General features: G+C 37.6%; 1 protein-coding gene across 1 annotated transcript in view; it reads right to left on the reverse strand.

Moving 5' to 3' along the window:
- The window catches only part of SCLT1 (sodium channel and clathrin linker 1), a 95,027-nt gene that overhangs the window by 38,413 nt on the left and 35,601 nt on the right, over positions 1–21,013 (reverse strand). The window contains exons 10-11 of the mRNA XM_080929207.1: positions 9,563–9,653; positions 5,724–5,815 (exon numbers count right to left, since the gene is read on the reverse strand). Of these exons, the coding sequence (XP_080785333.1) occupies positions 5,724–5,815; positions 9,563–9,653 (183 nt within the window). The remainder of the gene's footprint in view (positions 1–5,723; positions 5,816–9,562; positions 9,654–21,013) is intronic.

Below are 21,013 nucleotides of genomic sequence, written 5' to 3' on the forward strand. Positions count from 1 at the left end.
TAGGTAGTTCTGAGCTGTTCAATGGGATGCTGGGGCTAGATTTGGATCCTCTGAAAAAGAAACAAGAGCTCTCAACTGCAGCTTAGTCACCCCTCCATCCTTGAAACAAACCTACATTGTATGTCCAGATCACTTTCACACCACTGCTCTTAAAGACAGCACATTCTTTTTTCTATGAGTATTCAGTAAGTATTTAATGCATGTTGAATAAATGGTTTCACCTGTGGACATATAAGTTGCTTTAGAAAGAGTGTTATATTTTTTACTTCAGGATAATAGAGATGGCCTAGGGGTTAAGGGTACTGCTGCTCTTAAACCCTAGCCCCAGGGGATCCTCCTCTGTGGGCACCAAGCAGAAAAGCAGTAAACAAACACACATGGAAAGCATAAAAACCACGATACAAAGTTTTCCTTCAAATAATTTAGAGAAAATTCTATGTAGCATTTCCCGTACTTATTTCAATGTTATCATAAATCTCTCAGCATTATCCCTGCTCAGCAGGCATAGTAATAAGAGTTCCAAACATACCTTATACATACCTCCCAAGGCCACCTAAACCGCAACCATCAAAGATAAAGCTGCTTACCACTTCTTTTTTTCTTTCTCATATATCATCTACTGATCCCATTAGGGATCATAACCATTTTCTTCTGCCCATTTTAGCTATTCTAAATCTTAAATGGCAAAATTCTTACGATAAAACATGCATGTGAAAGTTAAGATGGGCAGACATATTACTGTCAATTTTATTAGCATGAATATGTTAATAATAAAATTTTATTAAATATATAATTTAATCATTTTTATAAGTAAATAAAATCATTAAAGTACTTGGAGAAAAAATACATATCACCATTTTTTAACATGACCAATAAAAGCCTTTAAAGGAATGTTATGGTAAAAATACAAGCTATCAGGGGCTGGTAAGATGGCTCTATCAGTAAAAGTTGTTTCTACACAATCTTGAGGACCTGTGTTTGATTCACAGTACCTACACAAAAGAGCCAGCTGTGCCAGTGTGCTCTTGGGATCTGTTGCTATGAAGATGACAGGGGATCCTTGGAGACTGTTAGCCATCCAGGCCACACATAAGGGAGCTCCAGGTTCTATGGGAGACTGTCTCAAAAACTAAGGTAGAAAAGAACTGAGGAAGACACCTGATGTTGACCTCTGACCGTCACAAATATGTGCATACATGCAGATGTACCTACACATATAAATATGAAATATCAGAAATATTAGTATATATCATTAATGTATTAAAATATTCATCAGCCATGATTTAACAGCTCAGTTATTTAAGTAGCAGGATATGTCACTAACCCAAGAATACTTAGCTGACATCTAAAATAAGGTATCATTTCAGCACTGGTATTATGTTAAAAATTCCTTCCTAGTTTCCAGTCTAGACAAATAGATGTGCTCTCTCTACTTAAATAAAGGTTTACAATATAATTTTCAAGCTATGTTGCTCAAATGGCACAAAGAAAAAGGATTATGAAAAAGAGCACCAAGAGAACGATTTTAATATACCTTCGTTCTATAGTTCAAAAGTCTACAATAAAAGGGATATTTGAGATCCGTGGAGACCTTTTGGTGGATACAATGGTAAGAGGAACAGCAAGAATTCAGTGGTTGGTGCCCGAAATACTAGATACTCCTAAACATTGGAGAGTCTCAAAGTATCAAAAAAAGTCTCAGAACCTTCAGGTTATGAGACTGATATCCTGCCTCTGCCTACTGTGATAAGGAAGCACCTGAGAACTTCAAGTCTCTAAGGAAAGATATTATGGAAGATATCAAAAGACAGAAACATATTCCATGCTCATGAATTATTAGGATTGACATAAGAAAACTGGCCATCTTACCAAAATCAATCTATAGATTTAATGCAACTCTCATAAAAATTCCAACACAATTAATTCTTCACAGACCTTAAAAGAGCACGTCTCAACTTCATATGGAAAAACAAAAAAATCTAGGATAGATAAAACAATCTTGTACAACAAAACAACTTTTGGAGTTATTACCTTCCCTGATTTCAAACTGTCCTACAGAGTAATAGTAATAAAAACTGCATAATATTCGCACAAAAATAGACATATTAATCAGCGGAATAGAAACAAAGACCCATAAATAAACCTGTATGGACATTAGACTTATGACAAATCAAAATCATACAATGGATAATGAGAAAGCATCTTTAACAAATGGTGTTGGTCTAATTAGATGTTTATGTGTAGAAGAATGTGAATAGATCCTTATCTATCATCCTACACAAAACTCAAATCCAAGTGGATCAAGAACTTCAACCTAAAACCTGATACACTTAATCTCATAGAAGAGAAAATGGAAATACCCTTGAAAGCATAGGCACAGTAGACAATTTCCTGAACAGAACACCAATGGCTCCAGCTCTAAGATCAACAACTGATAAATGGGACCTTATGAAACTGCTAAGCTTCTGTAAGGCCAAGGTCACCGTCAACAGGACAAAATGACAGCCTGCAGATTGGGAATGGATCTTCACCAACCCTATATTTGACAGAGGCTAATATCCAAAATTGATTAAGAACTCAAGAAATTAGACACCAACAACCCAAATAACCCAATTAAAAAATGAAGTACAACACTAACTAGAGAATTCTCAACAGAGGAATGGCTAAGAAGCACCTAAAGAAAGTCCTTAGTCATTACAGAAATGCAAATCAAAACAACTCTGAGGCTCTATCTTACACCCATCAGAAAGGCTAAGATCAAAAACTCAAGAGATAGCACATGCTGTTGAGGATGTGGAGCAAGGGGAACCCTTGTTCACTACTGGTGGGAGCACAAACTTGTACAACCACTGTGGGAACCAATTTGGTGTATTTTCAGAAAACTGGCAATAATTCTACTTCAAGGCCCAGCAATACCACTCCTGGGCATATACCAGAAAGATGCTCCACCATCCCACAAAGACTTTTGGCCATCTATGTTCATAGCAGCTTTATTTGTAATAGCCAGAAATTGGAAACAACCCAGATGTCCTTCAACTGAAGAATGGATAAAGAAAATATGATACATTTATACCATGGAATATTACTCAGCTATTAAAAACAAAGACATCATGAAAATTTCAGGCAAACGGATGGAACCAGATAATACCACACTGAATGGGGTATCCCAGACCCAGAAAGGCAAACATGTATATACTCCTTCATAGTGGACATTAGCTACAAATTATAGGATAATCATACTACTATCCACAGATCTGAAGAAACTAAGTAATAAGGAGGGCCCAAGACAGGATGCTTGTCTCTAACTTGAAGAAGGATAAATTAGATATTGGAGGTGGATGGAGGGAGGAATCAGGTGTGTATGTATTGGGGCAGATAGGGATGGGAGAGAGAATGGAAATCAGTGGGTTGTTGGGGGGGGGCATTTCTGGGATAAGCTGAAGCCTGGGACTGGATGGCTCCTGGGAGTCTATCGGAGTGACCTTAGATGAAACTACCAGCTGACGATATGGAGACTTAATTGGCCACCTCTCATGTAGCCAGGTGGGACTCCCAGTGGAAGAATGAGGATAACAACCCACCCACAAAAACTTCAACCCAAAAATTGTTCTGTTTACAAAATGTACAGGAATTGAGATGGAGCAGAGACTGAGAAAGGCCCATCCATCCAATGACTGGCCCAACTTGAGATCTACCTAATGGGAGAGAGCCAACCCCTGACAATTAATGATGCTCTGCTATGCCTACAGACAGGGCCCTAGCATTACTGTCTTCTGAGAGGCTTCATCCAACAGTAGATGAAAATAGATGTAGGTGGAGTTTGGTGAATCTTGTGGAAGTCAGAGGAAGGAATGAGGGAGCTGAAGTGGTCATGGTCAGCACAAGAAGTATCAACTAACCTGGGGCCATGGGGGCTCTCAGAGATTAAATTACCAACCAGCATACATGGGCTGGATGTAGGCCCTCTATAAATTTGCAGCAGATGTGCAGCTTGGTCTTCATGTGAGTCCCCTAACAACTGGAACAGGGGGCTGTCTCTGACTCTGTTGTCTGTCTTTGGATCCCCTTCAGCTGCCTTGACTGGTCTCAATGGGACAGGAAATGCTTAATCTTGTTATGATTTAATATGCCAGGGTGTGTTGGCACACATGGGAGTTGGGGGGGGGGGCTTCCTCTTCTCTAAGGAGAACAGGAGAGAGTAATGGGGGAGAGGCTTGTGAAGGTGGGACTCAGAGGACAGGAGGGAGGAGCTATAATCAGGGCGTAAAGAAAATAAATAATGAAAAAGTTTCCCACAAAAGGTGAATGGTATTATTAAAAATATTACATCATTTTATAATAGTCATGAGGGAGAGATTAGAAAATTGATTGAATTTGGATGAGAAAATTGAAAAATGGATGGGAAGGGCAATTAAAGATTAGAATTCCCAAGAATACAGGAAAGACTGGTACTAGCAGCTTGACTTCTAGGGAACAATAAAGTTAAGGATCAATCTGCAGCCTACAGGGTTTTCCTGGCATTCTGGCCATAAGAGGCAGGAATAATCTACAGCATTCAGCTCCAAGACATAATCCTTCTTCAGAATTTGTGGCCCAAGAACATTACTGAAGAATTAAAAGCTGACATTTTCATTGTCTTTTCTTTTCAATGGTTATTTAGACTTTAACTGAATTATTTATTAAAATGTAGAATTATGGAGGATTTGGGGAAGTTACTAATTTCTTTAGATGCTATGACTTAAAATTTTTTAACAAATTTTAGAAAATTTAGAAAGAAGGGCTTTCTGTTTCTAAGAATAACTATAAAGACTTAAAAATCTATATGCGTAAAACAAGAGGACTGAAAATAAAGGTGTTTTTGTGCTATAGTATTATAGAGGAATATATATATATATAATCATAATGAATACCTTATTGAGAGACAAAGCATTCCACTCCTCATAAACCCAGGCCCCTGGTGACAGGAGAAAAGCTTATCATATTTACTGGCACCCATAGCATAAATTTATATATGCACATCTTCTGGAATTAATTTTATGTTTTGTTTAAGTTGTAGTACTGTTAGGTAAGGCAGAGACAGATTGAGATTTCTCCTAGGTTTGGCCAAAACACAAACACACATTCATTCTCTCCCCCACCCCTTTATCTGTTCATTTATACATTATATTTATTTTCCCTTAATGTGGGTTAATGTTCAGACTCAGAGCCAGGCTTTATAGATGGGGGCTATATGGTTCCTATATTAACACAAATATTATGGTAAACAAGCATTGATTTCTTTAGAAAAAAAAAGCACTATATTAAATTTGGTCCAACTTTCAAAATTGTGACACGAATCAATGTACTCTACTTAAGTGTCTAGACTCTACATGCATTATATATATATATATTTTTTTTTTTCCTTTCCCCCCCTTTTTAAAGACAGAGTCCCTTTATAGCCCTGGCTATCCTGGGACTCATTAAGTACACTAGACTACCCTGAAACTAAGATCCTCTTGTCCCTACTTTCCTGAGTGCTAGGATTAAAGGCGCTGTGCCCCCATGCCCAGCTAATGATTTTGAACATATGTTCAAAGTATAACAATTCAATTGTAAATTCATGTTCAGACTTTAAGCCTGTGGCTATAGTTTTGATTTAACATGTATAAGATATGTATTCCAATAAATATAACTGAAACTCTACTGTGTTGCACATATGTAAACCACAGACACAGAAGCATTACCTTGACTCTAACTGTTTTATACTAGACTGTAACTGCTGTACACGTCTATCCGATGCTTCCTCTTTTCCTTGTGCAGACATAATATCTTCTTCCTAGAAAATAAAAATCATGAAGCTTACTTGAAGCATCTGAGAATGTAGTGCACAAACACCATTTACAGCATGAAAAACACAGAAAAACTACAAAGTTAGGTTATGGAATTCTTATATGTAAGTTTAAAGATAATATATTTTGGAAGTAAATATCTATACTACAAAGGGTTAAGGGGCAAACTTCATCACCAATGTCATATCAGATAATCAAAAGAATGACTGCAAATAGACTTCCGGCAATATCTCACCATATTTCCATTGGACTCCCAGGACAGTAAGGAAAAGGTTTCTACATGGCCACTCAATTGTTACTCTCTTTGCTACTTCTCATTAGCTATCAAAATAAGAGAGGGCATTTCTCTGACAGAGTAATGCTTTGAATTATATCAACAAGTTTATTACATCTTTCTAGGAAAGCTTCTTGCCCATCCTTGCTTGTTTTCCTTTATAATAAGCATCTTTTAATGATATTTCTACACTGGTTTTAATAGTATCTTTAAAAAAGTTTTTTTTCTTTTTCTTTTTTTTAATTATTATTTTTTCCTCTGACATGGTCTTCCTATGTAGCCCTGGTTAGTCTGGAACTCGCTGTGTAGACCAGGCAGGCCCTCAGTTTTGGGCCATCCTCCTGCTTGTTTCCCAAGTGTTGGGATTACAGGTGCACTCTACCCTGCCTGGCCTAACAGAATCTTTTAAAATTAAGGTTTCCAGCAGTAGTTATAGATAATACTCTTTTGGATTTACTATTTGTTTTTGTTTGCTTGTTTCCTATATCTGATTTGGTACCTAGTACCATTATCTTTGGCTTAATAAACTTCTGTCAGGGGGAAATAAAAGTAGCAGGCATTGTGGTATACACATTTGTAACCATGGCCTTTGGAGTTTCTAGACTGAATATCAGCTCAGACACCAGTGAGACACACTGTGAGTAGTCTGAAGACAGCGTAAGCTCCAGGCCATTCTAGAAATGAAATGAAACCTCAAGAAACCAAACCAACCAAACAATAAATAGACTTCCCTTCAGAATTTTCTTAAGTCTTCTGACAACAAATTTTGTTTATTTTGAATGTTTCGTTTTCATTTTTGGAATTCAGTTTCACTGGACATGGAGCCTGTTGAGAGCTGTTTCCTATGCTTTCTACTTCACAGTTTCCGGTTGAGACCTCAGCCGCTGTTCTCTCCAGGTCATTTGTTTTGCTCCACACTGTCTGTCAGTGTCACCATGATTCCTTCCACAAAGGTGCTTCTGTCTGTTTATCCTTCAGCTTTAGGTATTTTCTACCCTCCCCTTCCTTTTTTCTGGAATTCTAATTGCACTTGTGTTGGACTGGTTCTTACAACCCCACAAAACACTTACATATTTGAACCAGGCTCTTGGACAAGAAAGTTCCTACTCTTCTCTACCCCACCACCTTGCTTATCCTAACTTTACCAATCTAATTTTGAATTTATCTAGTGAACTTACTCTCAGTTACTGTAAAAAGCTCTAGAATTTTTATTTTAAAATTGCTTTCTAGTTTGCTTGATCAAAATTCTCTACCTTTTCCTTCATTCTGATTTTATTTTAAAAAATTAAAAAAAAAAAAAAGAAAACAACTCCTTGAGCATTCTTTTTCGAAAAAGGGTTTTATTTAGTACTATAGTCTGGTCTTAAACTCACTATGTAGCCAAGGATGATCCTGAATGCTACATCTTCCTGCCTTTATTTCCCAAGTTTTGGGGTTATGGGTGTGCATTGCTATACTGGCTGAATCGTTTTGTTTGTTTGGTTTTTCTGTTGTTTTTGTTTTTTGTTATTTTTGGTAGTGCTTGGTAAAGCCAATCTAGTATTAATTACTCTTTGTGCTCTTACAAAAACAGCTGAAAAAAGCAATTTAAGAAAGGATGAATGAATGAATGAATGTAGAAAGGAAGGAAAGAAGAAACAAAGGAAGGAAGGAAAGAAGAAACGAAGGAAGGAAGGAAGGGCTTATTTCAGCTATAATTTGAGGTTCTAAGTCTCATAGTAGGGAAGATACTGAAGCAAGGGCATGAAATAATTGGTCATATTTCATCCTCAGTCAGGAAGCAGAGAGAAATAAATTCTGGTGCTTAGCTTACCTTTTCCTTATTTTTTTAAATTGCAGGAATTCAGCCCATGAAATAATTCTGCCCACATTTACAGTGTGTCTTCTCACCTCTACTAACCTAACCTAGAAATTCCCCCCAACATCCAAAATGTTGTTTCCATGGCAATTTTAAATCCCATCATGCTGAAAAGAAAAACCATGATACTCATGCTAGGTAAGCAACACATCACCAACTACTAACCTGTGACTTCAAACCCAGCTTAAATATAAATTTAACAGCCAATTCTGAATGCTATGTCTTTTACATCAAACAACCAGGTACACTGAGAGATAGCTTTTATTGATAGTCTCTGATCAATTTCCCTGAATTCTTGCCATTCAAGCACAGACCATACTTTCTTGGCTGGTAATTTTTGGTTGAAAAATTGTTACTGTTAACAAAATAGTTACTCTGGTATTGTGGACTACGGTGTAGGTGTAATTCAAGTGGGAGGTAATCTTGCTTATATGTGATCTCTGAAATTTGTTCCACAGTATACAGCAGCTAATATCTGTTAGTGTTTTGTTCAGATTTCCACTTCTGAGTTTTACAGAGGCAGATCCTATGGAGTGTCTCCAAAATACACAATCTGAGGGTCATTCCAGATGGTAGGGTTTACTTTCTTGGCGATTTCCTTGTTGCTAGAAATCTGTTCTCTGTAATTTCTAACTCTGAAGTTTGTTCTCTTATAATTTAAATAGTAAGACAATTTCTGAGGCTCAATTTGCACATATTTCTAGGATGTTCTTGATCACAAAAATTAGCAAACTCATATTTAGTTAATTGTCTGTAGCTTTCACTAGAGTAGATCTCTCTAAAGTTTCAGTCTGTTCTCAACTGCTCATTTGCTTACACTTTGGCCACCACACATAGTATGTTTAGTAAAAGTTTAAACTGAGAAGAGGGGTTTCTTTTTTCTTTCCTGGTCCTCTTGTTGCCAGTGTGTTCTTTTAAATGTTCAAGGTTTCTTTGTATGCCTAACTTTGGTCTTGAGCACTGAAGCTATTATAATTTTTTTTTTTTTTTTTTTTTTTTTTTTTTTGAAGCAATAGGTATGGTTGTTGACTGGAAGAACCACCTGGTAAGAAATCCAAAACCTAGAAATTCTTTCTTTAGTTCCTATTTTAGGATGTTTTCCAGGCCTGAAGATGATTACGTGTGAGAGAGTTCTTACACCTCTCTATTCTTCTCTATTAGTACTGGAAACCTATAATCAAATTTTAAGGAATCAGGAAATAAGGTTCAGATATTCACCTATACAGTCACCATCAGAATTACAATTTTTAATAATTATATCCATCTAAACCTAAACTCTGACACCTACTCAATACCTTTCTAAATGTCCCCCAAACTTACAGAGTCAGCCTATTATGACAATAAACCTCCAATAATCAATACAACATATGGCATTAGATGTCTATTTCCCACTTTTATAGACCATGTTAAACAAAAGTTGATTGTAATGTGCACTATTTTTATTAATCATTCCATTCCTTTACATCTCATATGACATCCCACTGCCCAGTTACCCCTCCACCAGCCCCCATCCCACTTCTGCCCTCCCCTCTCCCCATGTTTTAATTCACTATGCTAACATCAATGAAAACAGTCTTCACTAAGGCATTTCCAACACTGTACCTTCTTCAGCATCTCCTCCTGAAGACCTTCAGTCACTTTCGTTAACTCTTCCACTTTTGTTACTGCAACCCTCAGATCTAACTTAGCTTGCCTGAAGAAGAAAATTCACATGTTGTTAGAGACCATAAAGAATAAAAAGTTCAAAATCTAAATTTAATAATTACTAATGTTTTGTAATTAAAAGTTTATCCCAAGGTTAATTTGGAATGATTTCCTTATTACTAATAAGATTGATACACGTAAAAGCAAATGAAAAATACAGGTAATTTTAGAGGGGTAGAAAATACTTTAGATAATCCTATGCATTTAATGAAGCAATTATAACAATCCTATGTATTTAATGAAGAAATATTTGATTATCATTAAGAAAAAGTTTGGCATAATGCTGCTTTTACTATTTGTTTCATGGGCTGCTGAACAAGTAAAGGTAAAGTACATTAAGGTGCGTGGTGAGCTCTACTCAAGTGCGGACTGAGAGCATCTGCTGGGAGTGCCCAGAGCCCAGTGCTATCACCTCACCTGCCCGGAGAACAGAACTTCTCTTAATAATAGAACCTTCCTCCTCTTGATCTGATTTTAAACAGTCAACTTCTAAACTGTCTGTGAAGTGTTTATTCCTCGCTGTTTTTAAGGCCCAACCTTTAGCACCATTCTCACTTCTAAGAACTGATTCTTCCAAGCCCTTTTTGTTTTCAAAGACAAGTTTCAAAGACCTCAAGCTGACCTGGAATAATCTTCCTGCTTCAGCTCCCTACCTCTAAGTGTTGAGATTATTAGGCAGGTGCCACCAGACCCAGCTTCGGGCTTAAAATTTCTGTATTTCCCAGCCAAAATGAAATCAAGTTTTATTTTCATTACTTTTGAATACAATCCTATATGGCTCTATATAAAAAAGGTCAGTACCAGTCAACACCAAGGCCTCATCTCTTGCCTGGTCCTCCCATGTACTCTGTTGCAGGTTTAACAGGGAACATACAAATCATATGCTTCCTTGAGCAGCACACTCTGGGTTTTCCCATCTTATTGTACAAGTCTCTTCCTCTTTTCCTAATTTTTCAACATTTACCAAATTAAAAGTTTTCTCTTGTCAAGTCTGCACTAGTTTTGCTTATATAAGATCCTAAACCACAATCCTTATAAGACATAACTCCTTGTACATTAACAGACCACACTGCATTACAATCAATACTAACTGACTTCTCCCTTGTGGAATTTGAAGACAAGAGCACAATAAAGGGGGTGCAAAGGAGAGAAGATGAAAACACCATCTCTTAGGACAACTATGTCTTCATGCTTTACTCATTCATTGATTATGTGTGGACAATCCTCCAGCAGTAATTTCTAGAAGCCTCAACATACACACAAGACATATATGCATACAATCAGACATAACATCCTATTTCTTTAAAGCTACTACAAGTTTTGGACCTTTCTGATTATGTTGGACTGGCTGGCCAGGGTGCCTCGGATCCACCTGTCTCTTCTTCCTAGCATTGGTATCATGAGCATACAGGACCATGCCGAGGCGTTTCATGAGGATCCCAGGGATATAACTCAGTTGTTCTCTTACTTGCATTGAAATACTTTACAGGCTATACAATCTCCTTAGCCTCCTAAAATAAGTTTTTCAGAAGCAGAGTATCTGTTATTGAAAATTACAAGTTTAGCTAGGTAAGGTGGTACTTGTATTTAATTCTAGCACACAAGATGCTGAGACTGAAAGGTAAGTTTGAGGCCAGCCTGGACTATCTAATGAGCTCAACACCAACTTGGGGAGATAGAGTAAGACAAAAACAACAATAACAAACCAAATAAACTAATGACTTAGCAATTCAAGTTTTGAGGTCAACAAAGCAGATCAATGCTAAATGTACATACTGGGGAAACACTGATATTAATGAACTTAGGTAGGGCAGACTTAAGAAAAGAGGGGGAATTGAGTAAAAAGGATAGAAAGACACTTGAGAAATATCTATTTTAGTATGTCAGATGGGAAAATAAAGAAGATGACGGAAGCTGGAATATCTTGGTCTCTCCATCTATGGTGATTGAGAGTTTTGCTGGGTATAGTAGCCTGGGCTGACTTTTGTGTTCTCTTAGGGTCTGTATGATGTCTGTTCAGGATCTCAAGAGTCCATTCATGACCCATGCACTCTACAAGTAAAATCAAATATTCTTTGTTTTTCAAAGAGTAAGAGAAAAAACATTTAACAATAGCATATAATTACAATCAGCCCTTAAATAACATAAAGGTTAAACACTGTGAAGAGAAAAGAATGACAAGAAAGCCCTATCCTCATATTACTCCCATTTTTATTTCTCCCCTCAGAAAGCTAGCTACTGACACATGCGGAGCTGTCTGGCAATCCTATGACTAAGCACATCTGCTCAAGGCCACTTCTCTCATGGGAGAGATCCCGAGAGATACCATGAATCCAAACTGCCACAGCTTTTTTATAATAGAAGACACAATATTATTCAAATGAAAACATGAAACATCTGAGAAAAATCTGTTATCTCAGTTAAAATAAAACTATTACCTGGCAAAAGTACATTTTAAAAATAAGTGCTATATATAAAAGTTACTGGCACACATACTTTTAGAGAAAAAGCTATGTGGTTGTAAAAATGACTAGAATTGAACACAATGAATATACATAAACTTCAATTTACATAATTTATCTATTGCTTTCAACATGATAGCATAAGATCAAGAACTGCACTTGTATAACATTAGCTCTTATGTTCTTCAATGAAACCATCTACTGATACAATCTAATCTACAGGCTGATCTACACTAAAAAACACAAAATGGCTTCTGACAAATATATCAAAATGATTGACCAGGTGCACTCACTTGGAAGTCACACTACTAAGTCGTCACCCAAGCCCAAGTAGCTGAATAAAGAGTTTTATACAAAGGTTTTCTGAATAATGAGGCTAAGAAAGCAGCTGGGCCTTGAAAGACTGAAGGGCAAGGGCGTGAGTATAGTTTAATGTAAGTTAATCACTGAAAATATTTTCTTACCATCTTTTGTGGACCTTCCAGGCTAGTGAGGGGATGTTGTAAATGTACACAGTTACATATAATAAACTGTTAAAATATCACAGCAGACCAGCATTCAGCCTACAGTTGTACTATAGAAGACATTAGGTTTGAAAGGGAAGAAATAAAAAAAATGACTTAGAAAAGATTAATTAAAATGTGACACTTGAGCTGAGCTTTTAAAATTGGGAGGACACTTTTTAAAAGAAGAAATCTTAGACAACGTGGCTTGTTCAAAAAAAATCAAAAGAGTTCAGAAAGCTGCAGTGAGGACTGGCCCGGTGTCAGGTCATTCTTGGCAGTCACTGACATGAAGCAGCATAATCAGACGTTAATTTTGAAAAGCTATTTTAAGAAAAAAACAAACAAACAAAAAAAAAAGAAATGGGGTGTGAAAAGAAAGCCAGGGCGGGTTTCAGCAGGGGCTTACGTGGGAAAGGCTCAGCAACGGCAAAGACAAAGAACATGTTGGTATGTATTTACTGATAACTAAAAAGTCCAATACAACACACAGACCTTAAGAAGTTTAACAAGAAGGAAGGCCCAAGTGAGGATGTTTCAGTCTCAGAAGAGGGAACAAAGTAATTACAGAAGGCAGAGGGAAGGAGGGATAGGGTGGTAGAAGGGGGGGTGAGGGGAAAGAGGGCAGGGTCAGGTCTGGAGGGGAAGACAAGAGAGAAGCTGCTGCCAGGTGCAGGGAGCCTGGGAAACCTAAAGACCCCAAGACCCAGAATGTGAGAGACTCCCAGGACTCAGTGGAAATGACATTATCCAAAATGTCCAACAGTGGGAAGATGGAACCTGATGAGACCACCGCCAATGAATGTACAGAACCTCCAGTGGAGGGATGGGGTTACCAAATCACCTACAAAATTTTTGCCCCCAAACTGTTCCTGTCTAAAAGAAATGTAGGACACAAATGAAGCAGAGACTGAAGGAAAGGCTGTCCAGTGATTGGCCCAACGGGACCCATCCCATGGGTGGACACCAAACCCTGACACTATTACTGAGGCTATGCTGTGTCTGCAGACAGGAGCCTGTCCTCTGAGAGGCTCTACCAGCAGCTGACTGAGACAGATGCAGGTACTTAGAGCTAACCATTGAACTGAGGTCAGGGACACCTAAGGTTGAATTAGGGGAAGGATTAGAGCTGAAGGGGATAGCAACCCCATAGGAAGACCAACAGTGTCAAGTAACCCAGACCCCTAAGAGCTCCCAGAGACTAGGCCACCAACCAGAGAGCATAAAGGGGCTGGTCGTGGGCCAGCACATATGTAGCAGAGGGCTGCCTTGTCTGGCCTCAGTGGGAGAGGATGTGCTTAATCCTGTAGAGACTTGATGCTCAGGGACTGGGGGATGTGGGGTGGGAGCCTGGAAGGCAGAGAGCAGCATGTCAGAGGCAAGGGGTAGGGGGAATGGGGTGAAGAACTCTGAGAGGGTAGATTGGGAAGGTGGGTGACATTTGGAACGTTAATAAATAAAATAACAATAATAAAAAGAAACAGAAACAAACAAACAATACATGATAGGAAAGTGGCACATTTTAAATGTATTGTTGGGAAGCAGATCAAAGAATGTTGCCTCCTTCCTGCTTTTCTGAATCAGGAACTGGATGACACCATTTATAAACAGATTAAAGGTTTGGCAGACGGGACAATAAGCTCAGCTCAGAGCCCACTGTACCTCTGAGCCACTTGGATGGAGACATCCTACAGAACTCTGGGTTACAAAAAACGGAATGTTATCCTAATCACAGGAATTATGGAAGAGAAGGATGAGGTGGTCAAACAATGTGAACGGGTTGTGTCCTGTCACCCGTAATCACCAAGGACTTTTATCGGCTTCAGGGACCATGTTATTTGGTAAATCTACATAAGTTTTAGGTGTGCGTACAAAGGATTGATAAACTCAGGTTTTCCAAGTGTCAAATAAGTACCCTACCACTGAATTACACACTCAGATCAAAATTCTCAGTCAATATTGATTAGCAAGTTACACATTGATACATCTTGATAGTATCAATGCATGCTAATGAATGACTAAAGTTAATTGGAATACATACACACACACACACACACACACACACACACACACACACACACATACACACACACACACACATGCATATATAATTATTTGGAGACCAAATGTAGGACATTGAACAAACTACCAAGTCAAAGCTACAACCATTTAAAATTATTTTGAAGAAAATTACTTTAAAATTATTTTAATTCTCATCTCCTTTTGCTTTTTCATCATTTCCTTAAAATAGTTTTTCAAAAACAAAATTTAATATCATTTCATGTTAGTGGCTGTGCAGATTGATATCAAGTATTCCATGACCTGACCTCAGACCATTGCTAGCTTCAATTTTCTCAATTATTTTTGTTAAGTTTGAGAAGTTAATATGAACCCATAGACCAGTGCTTCAGGCTGTCTTTAGAGCAGATTAATAAACTCAAGGCTTTTCAGATGTCAAATAAGTACCCTACCACAGATAAAACCTATCATTCCTAAAGCATACACACAAATGGCAACATATATTTTTAAGATAAAAGGCACTGTTGAAATTCACTATATAGTCCATCTGATGGAAAACTCAGAAAGCTCTTCCTGTCTCTGTCTCCCTAGTACTGGAATTAAAGGTGTGTGCAACCATGCTTGGCTCCTTTTCTTTCAGACATATCCAAGATGAAGAATTTGAGGTCACTGAGGGGAATATGTATTATAAGCAAGTATAATGAAATAAAAACAGCCACAGAGGGCGTGTTGTCTGGAGTGATGTTACAGAGTGGAGAGAGTGAGGAGGCTGCGTCTGGCTCCCGCTCTCAGCCATTGCAGTCCATTGAGCTCCACAGAGACAGCGCCAGGGCAAGCAAGAGTCCGCTGGCACTGGACGATTCTGTGCCTCGAGGAGGAAAATCAACTAAACATGGGCAAAGGAGATCCTAAGAAGCTGAGAGGTAAAATGTCCTCATATGCATCCTTTGGGAGGAATACAAGAAGAAGCACCCAGATGCTTTTGTCAACTCAGAGTTCCACAAGAAGTGCTCAGAGAGGCGGAAGACCACGTCTGCTAAAGTAAAGGAGAAATTTGAAGATATGGCAAAGGCTGACAAGGCTTGTTATGAAAGAGAAATGAAAACCTACATCCCCACTCCCCCAAAAAAGGGGAGACCAAAAAGAAGTTCAAGGACCCCAATGCACCCAAGAGGCCTCCTTTGGCCTTCTTGTCCTGTTCTGAGTACTGCCAAAAATCAAAGGCGACCGAGCATCCTGGCTTGTCCGTTGCTGATGTCGCAAAGAAACTAGGGGAGATGTGGAACAACACTGCCGCGGATGACAAGCAGCCCTATGAGAAGAAGGCCGCCAAGCTGAAGGAGAAATACGAGAAGGATATTGCTGCCTACAGAGCGAAAGGAAAACCTGATGCAGCCAAAAACGGGGTGGTCAAGGCTGAAAAGAGCAAGAAAAGGAAGAGGAAGAGGAGGATGAAGAGGATGATGAATAAGTTGGTTCTAGTGTAGTTTTTTCTTGTCTACAAAGCATTTATCCCCCACCCCATACACAACTCACTCCTTTCAAAGGAAAAAACTGAAATGTAAGGCTGTGTAAGATTTGTTTTTAAACTGTACAGTGTCTTTTTTTTTTGTATAGTTAACACACTACCAAATGTGTCTTTAGAGAGCCCTGTCCTGGTGGTATTTTCAGTAGCCACTAACCTTGCCTGGTGCAGTCTTGGGGTTGTCAATTGGCATGGAAACTTAAAGCAGGTTCTTGTTGGTGCACAGCACACATTAGTTATATATGGGGACAGGAGTTTGGTTATTTTTTGTTGTTGTTGTTTGTTTTCTTTTTTTCTTTTGGTTTTCTTTCAGTTTTTTTTTTTTTTTCATCTTCAGTTGTCTCTGATGCAGCTTATACAAAGATAATTGTTCTGTTAACTAAATACCTCTCTGTAATCGCAACAGACAAACAAACAAACAAACAAAACCACCCACAGAGAAACAACATAAAATTTCAATTAAATGAGTGAGTGCAAAGTGTATCTGCAAGGATAAAAGAGTAAAAATCTGGTGTAATATAGGGAAATACCTCCCTAGAGAAAGCAAGTGTAGCGAGAGCACAGATTTTCTGAGACAGAATACTGATCAAAAGGCAAAGAGAAGGAAGCAGTGTTTTTGAAAAACAGCCAGTAGCACGTGGAGCACTGTACACATGACATCATTAAGGAGGGCCAGGGGAGTGAAGCTGACAGAAAACAGTCTCTTGTGCTGTGGCAGGGTTTTTCCACAACTGTCAAACACAAAAACAAAAGAAGCGATAATTGTATGTTCACATGATTTTAGCTTTTGAAATCATATTATCAGACAAAAAATGAAACTGTGTTTCAGTGTAAGCATAAATGTCTTTAAAGATTTTCTACTTTTCTTTTTCTTGGCATGGCAATATAGTGCATCTAAAAACTGAATTTTAGTAATGTCAATATGCCCATCACTCAGAATCTGTCACACTTGAAAGCAATACCCTTTCCCTCAATGAAGCATCTGCTTATCCTTATGTTCCTTCAAATCTGTGGCAGGAAAAGCAGGCATAGTTTTATGTATACAACTCTGAACTGCTTAATGTTGAGCTATAGAATACCGTTGGTAAATATTATGCCAAAATTGCTTATAGACAGCACAACACTCAAGACCCTTTAGGTTTTAGGAAACCACAACCAGCACTACCATTTGCAGCTCATTTTCTCTCAAGTCACAGTCTTACACCAACAGCCCAAAACCAGAGGAAGCTTGCTCACAGATGTCAAAAATCAACATACCCACTCACTGTCCTTTCTTTTCCAGTCAACTCTCACTCTTGATTCTTTATGGCTGTGAATGCTGTCAGCCAGCCAGGCTTAGCAGCTCAGTGAGGTTAGCAATGAAAAGATGTGAGTTCCAACTTGGCTCTTGCTTGAGTCTATTGGAAAACCCTGGGTGGGTGAGACAGCTCAAGCCTTTGCTTCCATGAAGCTTAAACATTGGAAAGTTGAATCAAATGCCTGTTATTATGCTGTCTGCCAGATCAACTTTTTATAGTTTACCTTGACCTCTAGCCCCAAGTTCTTCAATTTCCCTCTCAACATGGATCTTCCATATGAATTTATTTCTCATTATATGACTGCAGGTCCTTATGAACCAATTTCCTTCCTCATCTTTCTCCAAGATCTATCTCTGCATTCAAAGTCACATTACTAAGCTACAGAGATTGTTTTTTCTTATAGTTTTTTTTTCTGGGCCTTGAATTAAGAGTGAAACAATGTTAGGTGGCTCATTGTTTTCAACTGTCATGACAAAGCTTTCAGTATTGTTTGGTGGCCCCTCTTCTCTTTGTTTTCTAAGTTCAAGTTAAACCAAGATACGTTATTATTGCCTATTTTTATGCTAAAACTCTGTATCTGTTTAATGTAAACAGTATTTTTTAGATCTTTTTTGACATTTAAGTATAATTTTATATGAAATACATGAATGCTTGTTGTTGATACCTTGTTTTCCACACAAGTAATTGCCACGTTTTACATGCTGTTCCCTTGGTGAAGAACAAGTAGGCTGCCTGCAGCTTCTAAATTTTACAAATAGCCATATCCACAGAATCAATGACTAAATTAGGAAATGTAACTTTGAGAAATGTTTTTATTTTAGAAACAAATATATATAATATATACTTAGTATTTCTACTATACATAGTAAATATGGATATATCTCACCATAGCTAAAATGTCTATAGTGAATACAGACTATTATTTAAAAACTGTTGACCAATGTGAATCTTTATTATCCTCTTTTAGACACTATTATATTCTACTTTCAACCTATACACATAAATATGTATGTTTACAAACACACAAAGAGAGGGAGGGAGGAAGGGAGAGAGAGGAAGATAACTTTTTTGAGACAAGAGTTTACACAGGCAGCCGCAAAATTACAATCTATCTACTTAAGTGCTAGGTTTACAGGTGGTTATCTTTATGTCAAGCTTCCATTTTATAATTCTGGCATCAATTTTTGAGTGTAAATTAATATAGGCTAAGAATCCTGAACCTAGAGATATAACACTTCCAACACCAGGACAATGCAACATGTGGGAAAATTTATACCTGACCTCATATGGTAGCCTACAGTAAAAATGTTTGCAAACTAAAAACATTGTATTAAATTACTTTCAGGCTCTAGGTGTAAGACATATAAAATAAATTAATTTTGCTTTTAGAGTTGATTCCACTTCTAAGTCAAAACTTTGTATATATGTAAATATGCCAAAATTGGAAAACTAAACAAACAAAACAGAACCCAAAACCACTCAAGTCTGTAACTGCTCTGTCACATTGCTTAGTTTTCATTTTCCAGCATGCTGTGATCTTTGAAATGTTTTTTCCAAGTCTTGTCCAATTATCTTTGGCTCTTACTTATCAATCTTTTCTATTTTGGCTTATATTTTAAAATGCTGAATAAGAACTATTTTCTCATATACAATGTGTATATGACTTAAAACAGGAAGCATCATTCCATGAATACATAATACTCATGTTTTAATAGACCAGTTAAAATGAATTTAAGTATAAAAACTAGTATTTTCCTAGCAAAATCTTTAGATTATTTTATTAAAATACTTCTGTGAAGCTTTGCTTCTCAATTTAGATATTAAACCCATAAACTAGTGTAAAAATAAATTTGGAAAGGAAAAGCCCTATAAATCTTTCTTACAGATAGAAAGTATTCCAAATATGATGGCTCCACTGACTTATAATGTTAATTCTGACACATAACACTTCCATAAATACATTTTATCTTGTTTCATTTGATTAAACTCACCCTTATAAATAACAGTAAGTTTTTTAAAACCTACACAATTATCTTGGTAAATGGTAAAGTAAAAAAATATTATTTTATGAGGGAACAACTAGATTACCATAACTCTTTTGGCCTCTTTCTGTCATACACCTTCTATCTCTCTCTCTCTGAACATTTATTCCAAATTACATTAATCTAAAATATAAGGATGTAGAAAAATGTTCTCTGGCATGGTAGTTCTCAATGTTCTGTTTTGCTTTAGAATTTTGTATTTCTTTGCTGAGATTTCTCATTCTGTCACTGCAAATGTCTCTCTCTTCAATTTTACTTACTTGTTTTAAGTACGATGTGTGTGCTGGCACAAGTGTGCATACAGGTGTATTTATCTCCAACCCTAACTCACGCACACGTGTAGAGGCCAGAGAAGAACATTAAGTCTTTCCTCTATTGCTCTCTGTCTGATTCCCTGACAGTTCTCTCCTGCCCTCTTCAGTGCCCGGCCTACAGTCATACACAGACATGCTTAGCCTTTTATATCTCTGCTAGGGATCTGACTTTAGGTCTAATGCTTGCAGATCTTATCCACTGAGTAACCCCCCAGTCCCTGTCAATTTAAATTTTTTGAGGCTGTTCCTAATTGCTCACGGATTCATCTTGTTTTGCTCATTTAAAAGTCTTTGATAATTACAAGTGAATATTTTGAATTTATATTATGACAAATTAGAAAAATTTAGATATTACAAAATTACTTATTTTAAAATTTGTTTATTTTACATATTGTTAAGGCTGAGTGTGTAGCTCAGTGGCAGAGGACCTGCTAGTACTTGCAAGGCCCTGGGTTTTATTCCTAGCAAAGCCATTCCTCCATCCCCAATCCCACCTTAAAGTTTTAGGTAGCTATTATTCCCTTATTCCTCTTAATAGGTATATAATACCCCATGGATTATAAATGTCCTCACTGGTTTTGTTTTTGTTTTTTTAAATTAACTTTGATACAAGTTAAGAGTTATCTGGTAAGAGAAAATATCTAGTTGCTTCCATCAGATTGGCCTTAGGCAAGTCTGTGGGGAATTTCTTGTTTGATCATTGATGTGAGAGGGTTCAGTCCACTGTAGGCAGTGATCCTGGTTGTAAAAGAAAGGTACCCAAACAATTCAGAGACAGCAAGCCAGTAAGCAGCATTCCTCCATGGTCTCTGCAATAATTCCTGCCTCAGTGATCGAAAGCACCATGGAAGGGTAAGCATTTAACATAAACTCATCCTTTCCCACGTTGCTTTTAGTCAGAAACAGAAAGTAAAGTAGGATAGGAGGTCAATGGCTATCTGTCCTAGGTGCATCTTTCTCTTCCCAATCTCAGGTCCCCACTGCCCCATTGGTACATCTTGGTAGCTATACGCAAGAAAAAGAACAGATTTTGGAGCCCCCTTCTCTTAGGAAGAAGTCCAGTGAGAGTTAAACAGTAGAACCCTTTTCCAGGGAGTGAGTTTTCTGCTATCCATCCACAAACACATGAGAGTTACCTCCTCATTGAATGAGCTCATGACTAATGTCATATACGCAGTGTTTCTGG

Source organism: Micromys minutus (genome assembly GCF_963924665.1).
Source record: "Micromys minutus genome assembly, chromosome: 15".
Classification (NCBI taxonomy): domain Eukaryota; kingdom Metazoa; phylum Chordata; class Mammalia; order Rodentia; family Muridae; genus Micromys; species Micromys minutus.